Source organism: Perognathus longimembris, chromosome 24, assembly GCF_023159225.1.
Source record: "Perognathus longimembris pacificus isolate PPM17 chromosome 24, ASM2315922v1, whole genome shotgun sequence".
Taxonomy (NCBI): domain Eukaryota; kingdom Metazoa; phylum Chordata; class Mammalia; order Rodentia; family Heteromyidae; genus Perognathus; species Perognathus longimembris.
Genome location: NC_063184.1, coordinates 32,295,851 through 32,310,573, shown reverse-complemented (window position 1 = coordinate 32,310,573; position 14,723 = coordinate 32,295,851). Strand labels below are relative to the sequence as shown.

The 14,723-nt window shown below is 56.6% G+C and overlaps 1 protein-coding gene across 1 annotated transcript; it reads left to right on the top strand.

The window, feature by feature from the left end:
• Window positions 1-271: 271 nt before the first annotated feature.
• Window positions 272-12,196, top strand: Noct (nocturnin). The gene is made up of 4 exons (XM_048333799.1): window positions 272-316; window positions 8,861-9,130; window positions 9,766-10,612; window positions 10,993-12,196. The coding sequence occupies exons 2-3, from the start codon at window positions 8,869-8,871 to the stop codon at window positions 10,599-10,601; spliced, it is 1,098 nt and encodes a 365-aa protein (XP_048189756.1). The 5' UTR covers window positions 272-316; window positions 8,861-8,868; the 3' UTR covers window positions 10,602-10,612; window positions 10,993-12,196.
• The last annotated feature ends 2,527 nt before the right edge of the window (window positions 12,197-14,723 follow it).

Sequence of the window (14,723 nt, the reverse complement as noted above, 5' to 3'; positions counted from 1 at the left end):
CCCGGCGCTCTCCCGGCTCCCGGCTCCCGGCTCCCGCCCGGCGCTCTCCCGGCTCCCGGCTCCCGGCTCCCGGGCCGCGGGCGGGCGGCGAGGGGAAGGAGCGGGGCCTTCCCTCCCGCGCCGGCTCGGCCCCCGGCATGTATCAGAGCCCGCGGCGGCTCTGCTCGGCCCTGCTGCGGAGGGACGGCCCGGGCCTGCGCCGCCTGCCCGACCCCGGCCTGCCCGGCCCCGGCCCCGGCCCGCGCCGCCACACGCCGCGACCCCCCGGGCCCCCGGCTGCGGACGGCGGCCCCCGCCGCCCCCGGCGCCCGAACAGGTGAGCGTGAGCGCCCGGAGCCCCGAGGAGGCGGGGGGGGGGGGGGGGAGGAGCCGGCGGCCGGCCAGGCAGGGCCCCCGAGGGCGGTGAGGGCCCCCGGCCCTCCGTGTCGCCCCGCGTTCCGGGCCACCCGGGCCACTGCAGCTGGGGCTTCCCCTCCATCCTACCCCCCCCTACAGCTGGGGCTTCCCCTCCATCCTACCCCCCCCTACAGCTGGGGCTTCCCCTCCATCCTACCCCCCCCTACAGCTGGGGCTTCCCCTCCATCCTACCCCCCCTACAGCTGGGGCTTCCCCTCCATCCTACCCCCCCTACAGCTGGGGCTTCCCCTCCATCCTACCCCCCCCCCCCCACAGCTGGGGCTTCCCCTCTATCCATCTCCTTACACCTCAGCCATGGGGGAGGGGGAGCAAGGAGGGCTGGCCTACAGCTGGAGCTTCTCCACCCCACCCAAGGGCCCCCCTACAGCTGGAGCTTCCCCTTATCAGTCCCCTCACACCTCAGCAAATCACCTGCCGGTGGTGCCTGCTGCCTAGGCCACAAAGAACCTATACGTTCCAGCTTTAAGATGGAGAAGGAGAGCTTCTCCCTCAGAAGTAGCCATTAGTTCATAATTGCTTGTTTAGGAAGTATTTTGGCTGTGTGTGTTAGGTCGCTGCCGCCCTATGATGGTTTTGGAAGTCTGGTTTATACATAACATTTTGCGTTTCAGAACTGGAAGCTAGAAAGACTTGGGTTGAATATGGCTGTGTGACGGAAGTGATCATCTGAATGTGACTGGAGCCAGGACTTTGAGCTCCAGTCACATTCCTGGAGGATCTTTTACCTGGGATGTAGTTTTAAGTTAGGATTGTTGAAAACCAGATGTAATGGGCGCGCTGGTAACCCCAGCACTTGGAAGGCGGGGCGCAGGCTGGATCGCTAGCTCGAGGCCCACCTGGCTGCTTAGTGTGGGGGGACGGATAAAGAGTATGAAATGGTGACCTGAGACTGTTAAGCCCGTTTTCCTTTAAGAACAAGGGACATGAAGGTCAGGGTGTTTGGGGTGTGTGTATGTGTGTCCTACTTGGAAATAACTGTTAGAAAGGGTAGCATGAATGACGGTGTATCTGAGGTACTAACACCTGTATCAGGTCAACGGCTGGTCCCTCTGAGACCAGTTTAGCCAATCGCTCTGTGTTGGGGAGTCGGATAGCTTGTCCACACAAGTCCACGGTCAGCTCACACAGACAAGTTAAAATGCCGTATCTGATGACACAAGAACGCTCGTGTGAGAAGCCTGATGAACTTTTACAAAGTTGTCTGACATTCCGTGGTTCTTTGGAGTGGGGACCGCTCAGACCATGGGCTGGGTGCACCCCGGGCCCTGGAGTGAGCTCCCAGCACCACGCAAGAGAGGAGGAATCAGAGACCGTTCCTACGGCTGCTAGGTAGCTTTCCTTCCCCCTGCTGTTCCCAGTTGGGGGGGGGAGGTGTGCACTGTCTCATTGCTCGGCCCCCTTCATCATCTAACGCCACAAGTGGGCGCCTTATAGGAAGTGCAAGGTTCCGCGCCTTAGTTTATCTGGAGCACTTCGTATTCCTCCCGCTTAAAAGATTTGCAGTAGGGAGGGTGAGGGAGAGCGCCAAGTCCCCGTTCAACCACCGTGCATCCGGGCCACGAACACGCTGCCAGAGGGGTCTCACCACTCCACTCGTGAGTCTCTTCAGAATGCAAGAACTGGTTGGAAGCCGCCATGACAAGTTGAGGGCTAGGGCCGCCTAGCTAGACCCTGCCTCAAAGAAACAAGGAGTTGGTTAGGATCTATAAGGCGTTTCCGTAGGGAAAAGCAGGAGCAGGCGATGAAGGGCAAGGCCAGGCTGGGGAGCCTTTTGCCACAGGTCTTGGACCCATCTTGGGGTGTTTAAAAAACGTACAGGCTCGTGAACTCTGTATATCTTTAAACGTTGATGGCCCTGCCTCCCCTCCCCCATTGCTTCCACATTAATGAGCAAAATGAGCTCCAGCTTGATTTCTGTGGTTTGAGATAGGGATCTCCGCCACGTAGCCCCGGTGTGCCCTCCACACCCAGCCGTGTTGCCACTGAACTCAGGACCCTGTGCTTGTGAGTTGGGGCTTGATGGCCGCTCCGTTCACACACACAGTCTACTGAGAAGGGCAGTAGTGAATCCCGACGCTCGTCCAGTTCTGTAACGGATCCCCTGCCTAAAGGATTCCCGCGGCCACTGGGGGTTCCTGGGACGCTGGGGACGGGCCCACAGGGGTAGCGACCGTCAGCAAGGGGGACAGAATTGCAAGATGGCGCCGGCGTGTGCTCTGCTCAAGCAGAGATCGCAGCCCCCGTCCCTCTGGAGCCCGCAGGTGTACCGACACGGTGCGGGAGGAGTTGGCTCGCCGTGGCCGCGGGTGGCTTCTTTTCCTGGGATGGTTACAGGCAGAGATGGGCTCCCTGAGGAGGCGGCTTCACTTCGTAGGTCCCTAAACTGTGTGAGTCAGCGACTTAGGAGAGAGAAGGTGTGTGCACACTGGTAATTACCCAGCGTGGAGGGAATGAGTGGCTCCTCTGTGGGAGGACATCAGGGAGCACCTGAAGGATGGAGGAGGGCGGTGTAAGCGCCAAGAACCACTGGGTCCTCTTGCGTTGACCAGGACGCCCGCACACTCTCGCATTTGCACCCCACCGAGTTCTGTGGGCCTTTGCTGCATGCTAGACGTCACCGAGAGAAAAGCAAGTCAGGTAAAGGGCGGTGCCTGTCCACAAGCTTCACTGAGCAGCAGCTCCCAGAGCACTGTCAACTCGTGCCGGGAGGGAGGAGAGTGCCTGCCGGCCAGCCGGGAGGGCGGGGAGAACATCTTGGTAACAGCAGAGACGGAGCTCAGGCCTGTGAGTGGTCGCCATGGTAGTGGAAGTGAATCCTTTGGGTAGCTTGTGCCATTTACAGTGGGGCGGAAAGGAGTGGGGCGGGGTGCCCCGACGGACCGGAACCCGGGCCTGGTGCTCACCTGAGTCGTGGCTCTCAAACACCGCACAAATGTGAAGGAAGCGATGCTGGGCCTCCTCGAGTGGGAAGCGAGCAGCTAAGATCATCCGGATTTACCAAACTGACCTGAATTTGTTTTTTTACTTTGTGTTTCATTTCTGTTTTCTGTTGTTTGGTTTTGGAAGCTTCCAGGATCCCCGCCCCGGCCTCCAGCAAGGGAAACGAGCTGGGCGGTGGGGCTGGGGGAGGCTAATTCCCATTCCCTTCTGGTATGAGTGTCTCTCTACCTTTTTTTTTTCTCCTTCCTCCACTGAAGGATCTTGTGAATTTTAGACGTCTTCCCTGGGTCTCGAGCCTCCAGTGTGTTTAGGGTGTGGTGTGAGGAACTGTGCACAGAGGGGATATGAGAAACCCAGGGAAATGGCTGCCTAAAGGCTGCTGTGGCGCACACACTTGTAACGCCAACACTGGGGAGGCCAGCTGGGGCCGCACGACACGGGGCTGGCTCAGAAAGAAGCCTTGGGCCTGGACCCGGGGCCGGGCGCCGCCCCTGAGCTCTTCTGGGGTAAGGCTAGCACTCGACCGCCTTGAGACTCAGCCTCACCGACTTTACTACCCTACATGGCTGGTTTTGAACCCCGAGCCTCAGATCTCAGCCTCCTGAGCAGCGAGGATTGCAGGTGTGAGCCAGCAACGCCCAGCTTTTCCCGGAGAAATCCTCAGTTGACGTTCATGGTGCATCTATAAACGGACTGTAACTTCATTGTGATAACGTTGCCGAGCTGGCGGGCACGCTGGCTAGTAACTCCTTGAGGCCTCTTGGGCTACACGCTGGCGTGTGCGAGCGGCGTGGACGCGAGTGCCGCGCCCAGCCGCTTCACGGAGCCCGGAGCCGGCGGGGCCCGTCCGTCCATCCCCGTGCCGGCCTGCCGCTGCCCGGGTGGCCTCCCAGTCGTTTACACCTGCGAGCTCACCGGCCGCCCGGTGCCCCCCACCCCCCAACAGCGCATGCACCTTCCAGCTTCCCACTTCCACTCGTGACTCAGAGTGGCATTGCTCACGCACGCAGGGTACAGACGAGGTGCCACCAGAGGCTTGGGGTTGTTTTGTTCACACATTATTCTGGGACCGCCACTAGAGTGAACGGGCATCTGAGCACCATCCAGCGGGATGTGTGAAGCTACGCTGGGGGAGGGGCTGTCCTAGAGGTATTTCTCAAGTCAGTCTCTTTACTTAGACCTGACTTGGCTTGACTTCCTTTGCCCAGCCTTTTCTGGAAAGGCGTTTGGCGTACCTGGCACAGACAGGCCTCCTGGCTTGCCACCTCGCATCTAGGTGCTCGTATTTTTAGACACGGTGGCTGAGTGCCGGCGTTCACGCGATATCTCTGCTAATGCCAGGCAGCTGGTGGCCCTGCTTTGAACACTCTGTGCTGTCCCCGCGTTGTCAGCCAGTGACGCGGACGCATCGAGACACCGGAACTTGACCTCTGCGCCTGGCAGGAGGCCCGCGCTGCCGGTGGGTCTGGCTGCTCTCCGCCCATGCACACCCACACACGCCCGCGTGCCCGCGGGTGCCGTCCCGGTGCCCCGGGGCCCACGCCGGTGCCACCGCGAGGCTTTCCCCCCAGGATGGACTCGGGCTTCATGTGTCCTCCCGTGTCAGTGTTCAGCTCCGAAGCCCAGGAAGCTCTCGTGGCTCAGAAAATGCAAGAATGGCCAGCAGAGATATTAGGCCCCGGGGCCTGACTCGGTCCTCCCGTGAGCCAGAGCACGGGACACTCGCCCCCACGAAGGGAAGGAAGGTGCCTGCTGGGTGGGGTCTGTCAGCGCTCCCGCCTCCTCAAGGCAGCCGCTGCTCCCACGTCACCCGCACCTCAGGGATAAAACCTCAGGGATAGCACCCAGGCCCTGAGTTCAAGCCCTAATACCAGTACACATGCATGCACACGTGCGTGCACACACACACAGCCCCTAGGATGTGGGAATGTATACCCCATAAGTCCACACTGTAAGGTTTAAAGGCGGTCTCACTACTTGCACCTTCAGCCCACTATGTGAGTTTTGATTTCCTCACGGGTGCACACCAGTCTCAAAATTACAGGCAGGTAGAGTTGTGTCTCGCAGCGAGTGCCTCAGGACCAGTCGCAGCGCATGTATCAGCTTGCACAAGCAGCCTGCAGGCTCGGAGAGGGATGGGTCACGAATAAAGGCAGTCCTGTTAGCCTAACACAGTTCCCCGGCGCTTTGCAATCTACCGTTGTCTCTTTTCCTTCTTTAGTTTTTATTTTGCCAAGTTGAGGTTCAAGCCTACAGTGGTACACATGGCAGGCAGGCAAGCATCCTGCCGCCGTGCTACGTCTCCAAGCTCTGGACTGAGTACCCGCCCTGGCCTTGGTGGAGCTTAGTCTCCTGAGAGGACAGGGTTGGATGGAGTGCAGATACCCCAAGGCACCCCGAGCCAGGTGTAAAAGAGGAGGAGGGCAGGGGACTTAAATACTTGATTCCTTCAATCTATGTTAACTAAGTATGCATATATTCTACATCCAAGGCCGTCTAGCTTCTTCGGTGTTTGTACTCATTTGGTCACATTAAGGAGGTTAATGAGAAGCCTAATGAAAACATAAGCTATCCAAAATGAGTTGACTTTTGGAGGCAGTTCAGTTGGTGGCCAGTAGGTGACAGCACTGGATTGCTGTCTCATGGATGCCTTTTGGGGGTCTCTTGTGGATTTATTATTCTTCAAGGTTTCCTTGAGTCCAGGTTTGATTGGCTTTGGCAGCTTCCCACATAGAGACCCAAGATGATCCCAGCTTTTGCTGCTTTCCTGGTCCCAGCTCCAGCTTGTGAGAAAAACGACCGAAGGAGTGGTGGGCAGGGTCCGAGCACCGTTGTGTGGAGAGATGTTGTCTGTGGTTTCTGAGTGCGGTTCGGATGATACAGCAGTTGGCCCAGTCAGTGTGGGTCTCAGCGGTCGGAGCTGGGATGAGGGATGGTTTCCCTCCCAGCCTGCAAGTTAGGTACAGATGGTGCTGAGGATACGGCCAAAGGCCCGGCTTCGTTCCCCGGGACCCCGGACTCGCTCGAGCCCAGAAATTCAGATTAAAACTAAAGCTAAGTTTCACGGTAAGCAGAGTTGCTGTGGAACTTTGCTGCCTTTTACCGCATGTCTGAATCACACACTGAAAGTATTTTTTTTAATCAAGCAGGGAAATGAGCAGCATATGCCATAGTTTAGAACAGTGTTGCCTACGTGCAAGGCCATCCTTCACCCTCCTTTTAAAGACTTAAATGAGGCTTGGGGTGTAGCTCAGTGGAAGCATGCCTGGTATGTACAAGGCCCTGGGTTCCGTGTTCAATCCCTAGCAGAACTGTGTGTGTGCGCATGCGTGCACAGAATTACTAGGGATCGAACTCAGGACCTGGTGCTGTCCCCTAGCTTTTCACTCAAGGCTGGCACTCTACCCCTTGCGGGTCCGATTGGAGACAAGAGCCACACGGTCCCGCCTGCCTGCCTGCCTGGCCTCAGATCTCAGCCTCCTGAGTAGCTAGGATTACAAGTGTCAGCCGCGGCACCTGCTAGACACCATCTGCAGCCTTGCGCTGTGTACTCCACGGGACATGATCAGAGGCGGTCTGGACACGGCTCTGAGACAGTGTTTTGTCATGGGTGAAGCTCATGTCCTGTTTCTGCCTCATCGAAGGAGAAACATTTTGGATAAAGTTGAACTTCCTTGAAAAGCCCCTGCGGGCCGGGCCGGGCGCCTCAGTGGCGGCGGTTTCTCTGTTTCTGGGGGGACACGGCGCACCAGGGCTGCCGTCCAGCTCACGCCTCTCTTCCCGCCTTCCCCCGGAAGTCCCCCCGGCGTGGGCCACCTTGCCTTTGCGGCCACGCAGCCAGCGTTCCTGGGAGACCCCCCGTCAGAACCCGCATTCGAGTCACCCGCGGAGCTTTGCTCCGTGCTGCCGCCTGCTCATCATGCGGCCCCTCACCCCCGCTGCCGGCCACCAGCCCTGCTCGGCACCGCGCCCCCCCGTGCCTGTGGGGCCCCCCCCGGCCTCCTGCTCCCCCTGCTCAAGCCACAGTAATCCCTCCCTCCCCAACCCCCCGGCCCGCGGGGGCCTCTGCGCTAAGCTTACTCCTTTGCATCTTTGGGTCTCTGCTCAAGTTCTGCCTTTCTGGGGCCTCCTTGACCACGACCCTTGAACTCGAAACACACGCACGCACGCACGCACACGCGCGCTCCCCAGCGCCCGCCAGCCTTGTGAGGGAATGCATTGGACGGCCAACGGATTGTCCCCAGGACCGGCTTGGATTAGGCTAAGGCGCTTAGCTCGGCCGGGGGCCGCCAGGGGCGTGCGGGCCTCGGCGAGTGGCCAGGCACGCGCGCGTGGCAGGTGGACCGCCGCCCCGCGCCACCTCACGCTCAGCCTGCACAGCCAACCCCGCCTGGGACCCGCCCAGGGCAGGTCGTGTGGTTGCACACCAGCGCTCCGTTTTGCGCCTTTCTTTTGGTTTGAGAATGCACTCGGTGCCTGGTGCTTTTCCTCAGTGGCAGCACTCTGCCAGCCGAGCTACGCCTCCCACCCTCAGCTTTCCGTCTGCAGTCCATCTCAAGCACAGTCTTTGGGGAAGATCAGGGGTGGCAAAGACAAGATGGGTTTGTCGGCCGAAGACTGTGCTGGATGAATGAAAATGGAGGGATGAAGAGGAAAGCCCCGGGTCACTGGTGCTTCCTGGCCCTCTCACTTCTCCAGAGTTCCAGGGAACGTGGGACCGTCCGGGAAAATGGAAAGCAGCTGAACTCCTTCCCTGTACCAGCCCGTTTCCTAGGCTTTCGTGCTGGGATTTGAACTCACCACCTCACACTTGCCCAGCTCATGATTTACCACTTGAGCCACACCCCAGCCCTCCTGTCCAGTGGTTATTTTGGAGATATACTGTGGCAGACTTTCTGCCCAGGCTGGCCTGGCCACAGCCACCCGTATTTCAGCTTCTGAGCAGCTAGGATCACAGACACGAGCCACCTAGCAACGCACAGCTTGTTTTCTAGATTTCTAAGGGCCTGGCAGTTCTCACAGTTAGATTGCTCAGTAAGATTTGCACAGTTCCACAGGAAACCTAGTCCTGAAGTACCGGAGCCATGAGGTACAGGTTTCGATCGCACTGTCACCCCCACAAAACATGGTGTCTACTGATCACACGACAGGGAGGGACAGCAGACAGCCATGAGCCTCGTGGGGTATGCTTTGCAAAGTAATCAAAACGCCAAGACGTCCTCCATTAGAAGAGGCCACGGAGGTCTAAGTATTCTCCCTCGAAAGAATTGGCTGTCTTGGTTTGGGAGGAGTTTTAATTACAATTAGCTGGTGTAGTAGGACGCTGGAACCGGGATCACCTGCAGCCCAGGCCTGTGTGTGAGCAGGGCCGCGGGGGGGGCCGTGGGGGGCGGGTGGGGGGGCCGCGGGGGGGGCGGGGGGGCCGTGCTGCACTCTGTGGTCCTCAAGCACTTCCTGCCAGGCCGAGGGGTCGGTGGCTAACCCCGCCTTTGCCTCCCCGCAGTGGGTTCCATGGGACAGGGCACGAGCCGACTCTACAGCGCCCTCGCCAAGACGCTGAGCAGCGGCGCCGCCCCACACCCCGAGTACCTGCTGCCCCCCGACGCCGAGCCGCGCCCGGAGCCCATCGATCCCAAGGAGCTCCTGGAGGAGTGCCGGGCCGTCCTGCACACGCGGCCCCCCCGGTTCCAGAGGGACTTCGTGAGCGCGAGAACAGCGGCCCCCAGCAGCTCCCCGCCCATCAGGGTCATGCAGTGGAACATCCTCGCCCAAGGTACCCGCCACGGGCGGGGGGGCGGGCGCACGGGAGAGCACGGGGCTAGCGGGCCCCCTGCTAGGAAAGGGGAGGCAGCCCTGGGGATCCCCGTGGCTAGATTCTCTGCTGCATCCTCCCCCTCCCCCCCCCCCCGCGGAAGCAGGAGCCAGAAAGACGCTGCTTCGCTTCCCTGTGGATTGCGGCATTTTGTGGCTAGTTCATAAACCAGATGCACCTGTCTGCAGCATTGTTTTGAAATTTTAAGGAGAAAAAACAAAACAAGGACTTAATGTTACGTGTTCACGCATTCATTTCCTGGAGAAGAAGGGAACACGCTAACTGGCGAAGCTCTTGTTTTTCCAGGTGCATCCGTTAAGTCCGAAGGGCTGCCTCTTTCAAACAGATCCTGTTGATCCCCACTAGTGTCTGGGTTACACACAGACTTCACATAGCTAACGCACCTTAAGTCTCTGGGCTCAACCCCCAAGTCAGTCCCACGAGTAGTTGTAATAGAAAAGAAAGTGTCACTTGCCTCGGGGGGGTGAGTGGGTGGCTTAGCACGGGTCGGCCCCAGGACGGCCGGCGTTGGGGCGGGAGGGCTCTCGAGGGCCGGGTCCGCAGTCGCCGACGGCTGACCGGCTTTTTCTCTCCAGCCCTTGGAGAAGGCAAAGACAACTTTGCGCAGTGTCCCGTGGAAGCCCTCCGGTGGGAGGAACGGAAATGTCTCATTCTGGAGGAGATCCTGGCCTACCGGCCCGACATCTTGTGCCTGCAGGAGGTGGACCACTACTTTGACACCTTCCAGCCGCTCCTCAGTCGCCTGGGCTACCAGGGCACCTTCTTCCCCAAGCCCTGGTCCCCTTGCCTGGACGTGGAGCACAACAACGGCCCCGACGGCTGCGCCTTATTCTTCCTGCAGACCCGGTTCAAGCTCGTCAGCAGTGCCAACATCCGGCTGACGGCCATGACGCTGAAAACCAACCAGGTGGCCATCGCGCAGACGCTGGAGTGCAGGGCGTCGGGCCGGCGGCTGTGCGTGGCGGTCACGCACCTGAAGGCGCGCACGGGCTGGGAGCGGCTCCGCTCGGCCCAGGGCCGCGACCTCCTGCAGAACCTGCAGAGCCTCACGCGGGGCGCGCGGACGCCCCTCATCGTCTGCGGGGACTTCAACGCCGAGCCCACCGAGGAGGTCTACAGACACTTCGCCTCCTCCAGCCTCAACCTGGGCAGCGCCTACAAGCTGCTCAGCGCCGACGGGCAGTCGGAGCCGCCCTACACCACCTGGAAGATCCGGGCGTCCGGGGAGTGCCGGCACACCCTGGACTACATCTGGTACTCGCGGCACGCGCTCAGCGTGCGCGCCGCCCTGGACCTGCTCACCGAGGAGCAGATCGGGCCCAGCCGGCTCCCCTCCCTCCACTACCCCTCGGACCACCTGTCCCTCGTGTGCGACTTCAGCTTCAAGGAGGAGCCCCAGGGCCTGCTGTGAAACCAGAGGCCGCCCCCCCACCCCAGCCGAAAAGGCGTCCTTCCTTCCGCACTCCAGCCCGGGCCCCTGCTTCCCTCCCCTCGCCATTCCACTCTCCACCCGCCAGCCAAGGGCACGCAGGCTTGTTATCCCGAAGCTTCCCCAGCGTGAGGGTGCTAGGAAATCCCCCTCACCCGAGTCCTTCACAATCCACGAGTGTGTGGGAACGAGTTCTGTAGAGAGCATTTCAAGTTATTTATTTGTGGGTTTTCTTGATGTCCATGAGCTATGCATGGCAATATTTATTTTTTTATATCTTCATGTTAAATTTAAGTTAATCACAGCATTGTGCAAAAGTGTAAGAGAAAGAAGCAGTCGTTTTCTGCAGTCTTGGAGACGCCGTCCTTGGCGGCCGGAGCAGCGCACGCGGGCTCAGCCCCCGGTCGCCCCCCTCAACAGCCCGGGTACCTCCGTGGTTCCAGATCGTTTCTTAAAGAGACTCCGGTTCCCAATTGTTTAGTGGCCGCTGGGTATTTATGCTTGGTTGGAGTCATTTTGGTGTGCATCTGTCAGTCACTTGAGCTCCCCGTTTGTGTATAGTTTGTGTTTCATCCTAGGGGCCGTTTACCACTGAAGGCAGTGCCTGAGAAAGTGGTGGGGCGCACGTGAAGCCCTTCCACACAAAACCCGCTGGTGATTTCACTGTAAATAGTGAAGAGGAATAAATAAGTCTCCTAACGCTAGTGCTTTTCATGGCTTGGGTTGGGGGGGATATGATGGTACTGGGTTTGAAACATTCTAATTCTTCTAAGGTGAGACCTACACACAGCCCCTCCCCTTGCCTGGCCCTAGGACAGGCGCGCTGCTTCAGAGCATTTGAAAATTCACAGGACTACCTCAATCACCTGATCCTTTTTTTCTCTGTCAAGACATTTGAAACGAAAGCTTATTAGGTACTGTGAGCCATTACAGCACGTTCTGTATGTAAGTTTACTAGATGGTAGCCCTATCTTTATCTTTGCCGACTTGTTTTGTATTGTAACACAAGTCAAAAAGGATGATGAGAATGGTCACGTGGCTGACAGCTGATTCCGGTTCCCATCAATTTGTAAACCTTACAAACACCCGATCCAACATTTTAAAATTCAGTTTGCGAGAACCATAAGGACCATAGCCTGACAACTGGCTGGCGGACCCTGTCCTTCCATAAACCGCCCCTTTCTCCGTGAGTGGGAAGGAAGGGAGAAGGGCTCCGTCTAAAACTAACCTGGGAGCCAGAGGATAAATTCCATCTGTAGGTCTTCAAACAACCAGGAGCTGAACTAAGTTACTCTGAAACCGAAATCCTAATTGTTTCTTAAATTGGATTTGAACTTCCAACTCACTGCTACTACTGCTTATACAGTCTTTTTTCCATTAATATAAAAGCTATTTTTAATAATTTTGGAATTGTGTCTTGATTCTCCCAAAACAAGTGTTGACTTCATGATAGCCCTACCATGTTGAACCAAGTATGGCTTTTTCTAGCTTACTCTAATAAATTTGGCTATATTTTAAGTTGAAATCTGTAACGGGAACTTTGTTTCTATTAAATGTACTTCCGATTGAAATTCTTCTCCACAAATCAGCCTGATACTTTTTGAGTAGCAGCATCACTCTCATTGGAATCACGCTTTCCGAAGCGGTGTCTTTGCCGGACTCCTGGAGGGGAAGATGAAAAGGATTGCCAGAGGCTTGGGGATCTTTTTTAACAAGGTGCTGGGGTTACAGACATCACACCAGGTACCCTTGTGAGGTCTGGGGGAGAGGGGGAAACTGAGGATTGAACTCAGCCTCATGATTGCTAGGCAGGTATTCTGCCACTTGAGCCACTCCATCCATAGGTGTGTTTTTTTCTTTTTCCTAAGCCATTTGTAATAATTTTACGACCACCCAAATTCAGATCCAAATCCCTCAGCACTTCACGCTCCGGTGGCTGCCTGGGAGTGGCGCTCCGACCGCCGGCTCCCAGTGCCGCTACCGGTGCTGGGTCCCGCCCCACATGGAGACTAATACACAGCAGTGACCTCCTAGGGTCCTAGAACTCGCCATCTGCCTATCGTGGGCCTTTGGGGACAGCAATAGGATCCGTTATTGAGTTTGATGAAGCCAATGTTCTCCAAATTGAACAAGCTGTGGTAGGAGGGGAGCAAACATCTCAGAAGATAACTTTGTGGTTAAGTTTCAGACTACTAGCAATTTTTTAAAGTTTTGTTTTCAGTCAGCCGTGGGGCTTGAACTCAGGATCTGGGCACTGCCCCTTGGCCTCTTTGTGCTCAAACTTAGCACTCTACCACTCTGAGCACCAGGACCACTTCAGCCTTTTGAGTCATTAAGGACTATAGGTATTGTTAGCATTTCCCTAGCCTCAGGTCCTCAGCTCCTCCCCTGGCCCCCAGATCCACCCATACCTAATGAGCCACTCCTACTCACTACCTAACCACTTCCCTTTTACCCCCAGAGAGAAGCTGCCACCTGGATGAGGTGCAGACGCCAAGTAGCTCCCTCTCCCGTAGGAACTATGACCCCACTAATAAACCTCCTTATGAACCTTCTCCTGCCTGTGATTATCTCCGCACGGTCCTCTGGGATGGCCGAGACGTGTCCTTTCAGGTGTGAGCAAGTTTGGGTACAAGTATTTTGTATTAAACAGCAGCTGATTTCCCTCGGACTGTGTCAACAAGCTCTTCTTCGGTCCTGAGCCCCCAGCATCACGGCAGTTGGATGTTCAGAAAGGAAGGAAGCAAAGCTCACCTGCTTACTGCTTGAGCCTTTCAAAGGCTTGCAATCCTGACCCAGAGAGGAGCAAACCCAATGTGCTGAGTCTTGCAAACAGTGGACAATCTCACCTCGCCATTAGGGCTGCCCTCACCGTGTCCTCGGCATAGCCTATCATCGATTTTAATTACGGGGGACAGAGTATAAAGTACATGAGTCCTGACCCCGGAGGACTTGCCGTTCTGTGAACATCAAAGTTACACTCGCTTCTCCAAAGTAAGTGCCATGTGTGCAGTGCCCTGAGACTAAAGGATTGCAGCATGCTGTGTCAACAGCTCCAGAGCCAAACTTGTGTCTGTAGAAAGTTGACCTGGTTACTAACCTGGCTTGTTCTCCCTCCCAAGTGAAGTAGGCGGGTCTAATTAGCCACTAGCAGGGCACCAGGTCTTCGAATACCAATCACTTAACACTCTGGCCACACAACCCCATCGGCACTCCCTTCCCATGGCAGTCCCGTCTGTCTGCTAGAATGAGGGGGGCATGACCTCATCTGTCCTTCCTGTTTAGTCCCTACGAACAGTGCTTCCTCTCCCCCAGTGTCTGTGTTCTCACATTCAAAGTTCATTCAACCATTCTCCACTCGGAGTGGTTTTGATGCCGTCTCAGGAACTTTCCTGTCCATGTCTCAATGTAATGAAATGCAACTCCTAGCTAGATAAGAGGAAAAGAGTGTCCAGTGGGAAGCCGTCAGTGGAATGGCATAAGGAATGGGTACCTGGAATAGTTGGGGGAAGTGCGTGCTTCAGTATGTCTGTAGCCCAGCAATGTCTAGAGAAAATACTTTAAAGCAATGAGCACATCCAAGAATTGGTATGCCGTGGCCTGTGTCTTCAAGAAGCCACTGAATTTGTAACAGCCACAGTGCTGTGTTTCAGAAAGCTCCTGATGGTACACAAAGTACACTGGCAGCAGGATTGGTGAAAACTGTACAGAGAGGACCTACTAGAAGAAGCAACAGCCCTCACCCCCAGGTGTCGTGGGGCATTAATTCCAGGTTGTTGGTGCTTACACTGAGCTTAGATCAACAGATTCTGGAGGGGAAAGTTTAACTGGACACTCAGTAGGTTAACAGTGAGTTGGTGATTAGATAAAGCCACTAAGGAGTCAAAATCCAGCCTGGTATATACTTGAGTAAAAACCATATGCATAGCAAAGCTTAACAACTACATTAAAATGAAATCTTTGTAACAGTTTGTGCCAGGTACTTGTTCCTGAACCCTAACAGTGTGTCTACATTTGTGCATGTGCACTGGTAAGAGAGTTAAAACTCAGGGCCTTGAGCTTTTGCTAAGCTTTCTTGCCCCTGGCATTCTGCTGCTCGAGCCA

Excerpts from the sequence above, each read along its gene's own strand:
- Noct (XM_048333799.1), top strand. The coding sequence starts at position 8,869 with ATGGGACAGGGCACGAGCCGACTCTACAGCGCCCTCGCCAAGACGCTG. Across the intron at positions 9,131-9,765 it reads GTGGAACATCCTCGCCCAAG|CCCTTGGAGAAGGCAAAGAC; the intron begins GTACCCGCCACG and ends TTTTCTCTCCAG.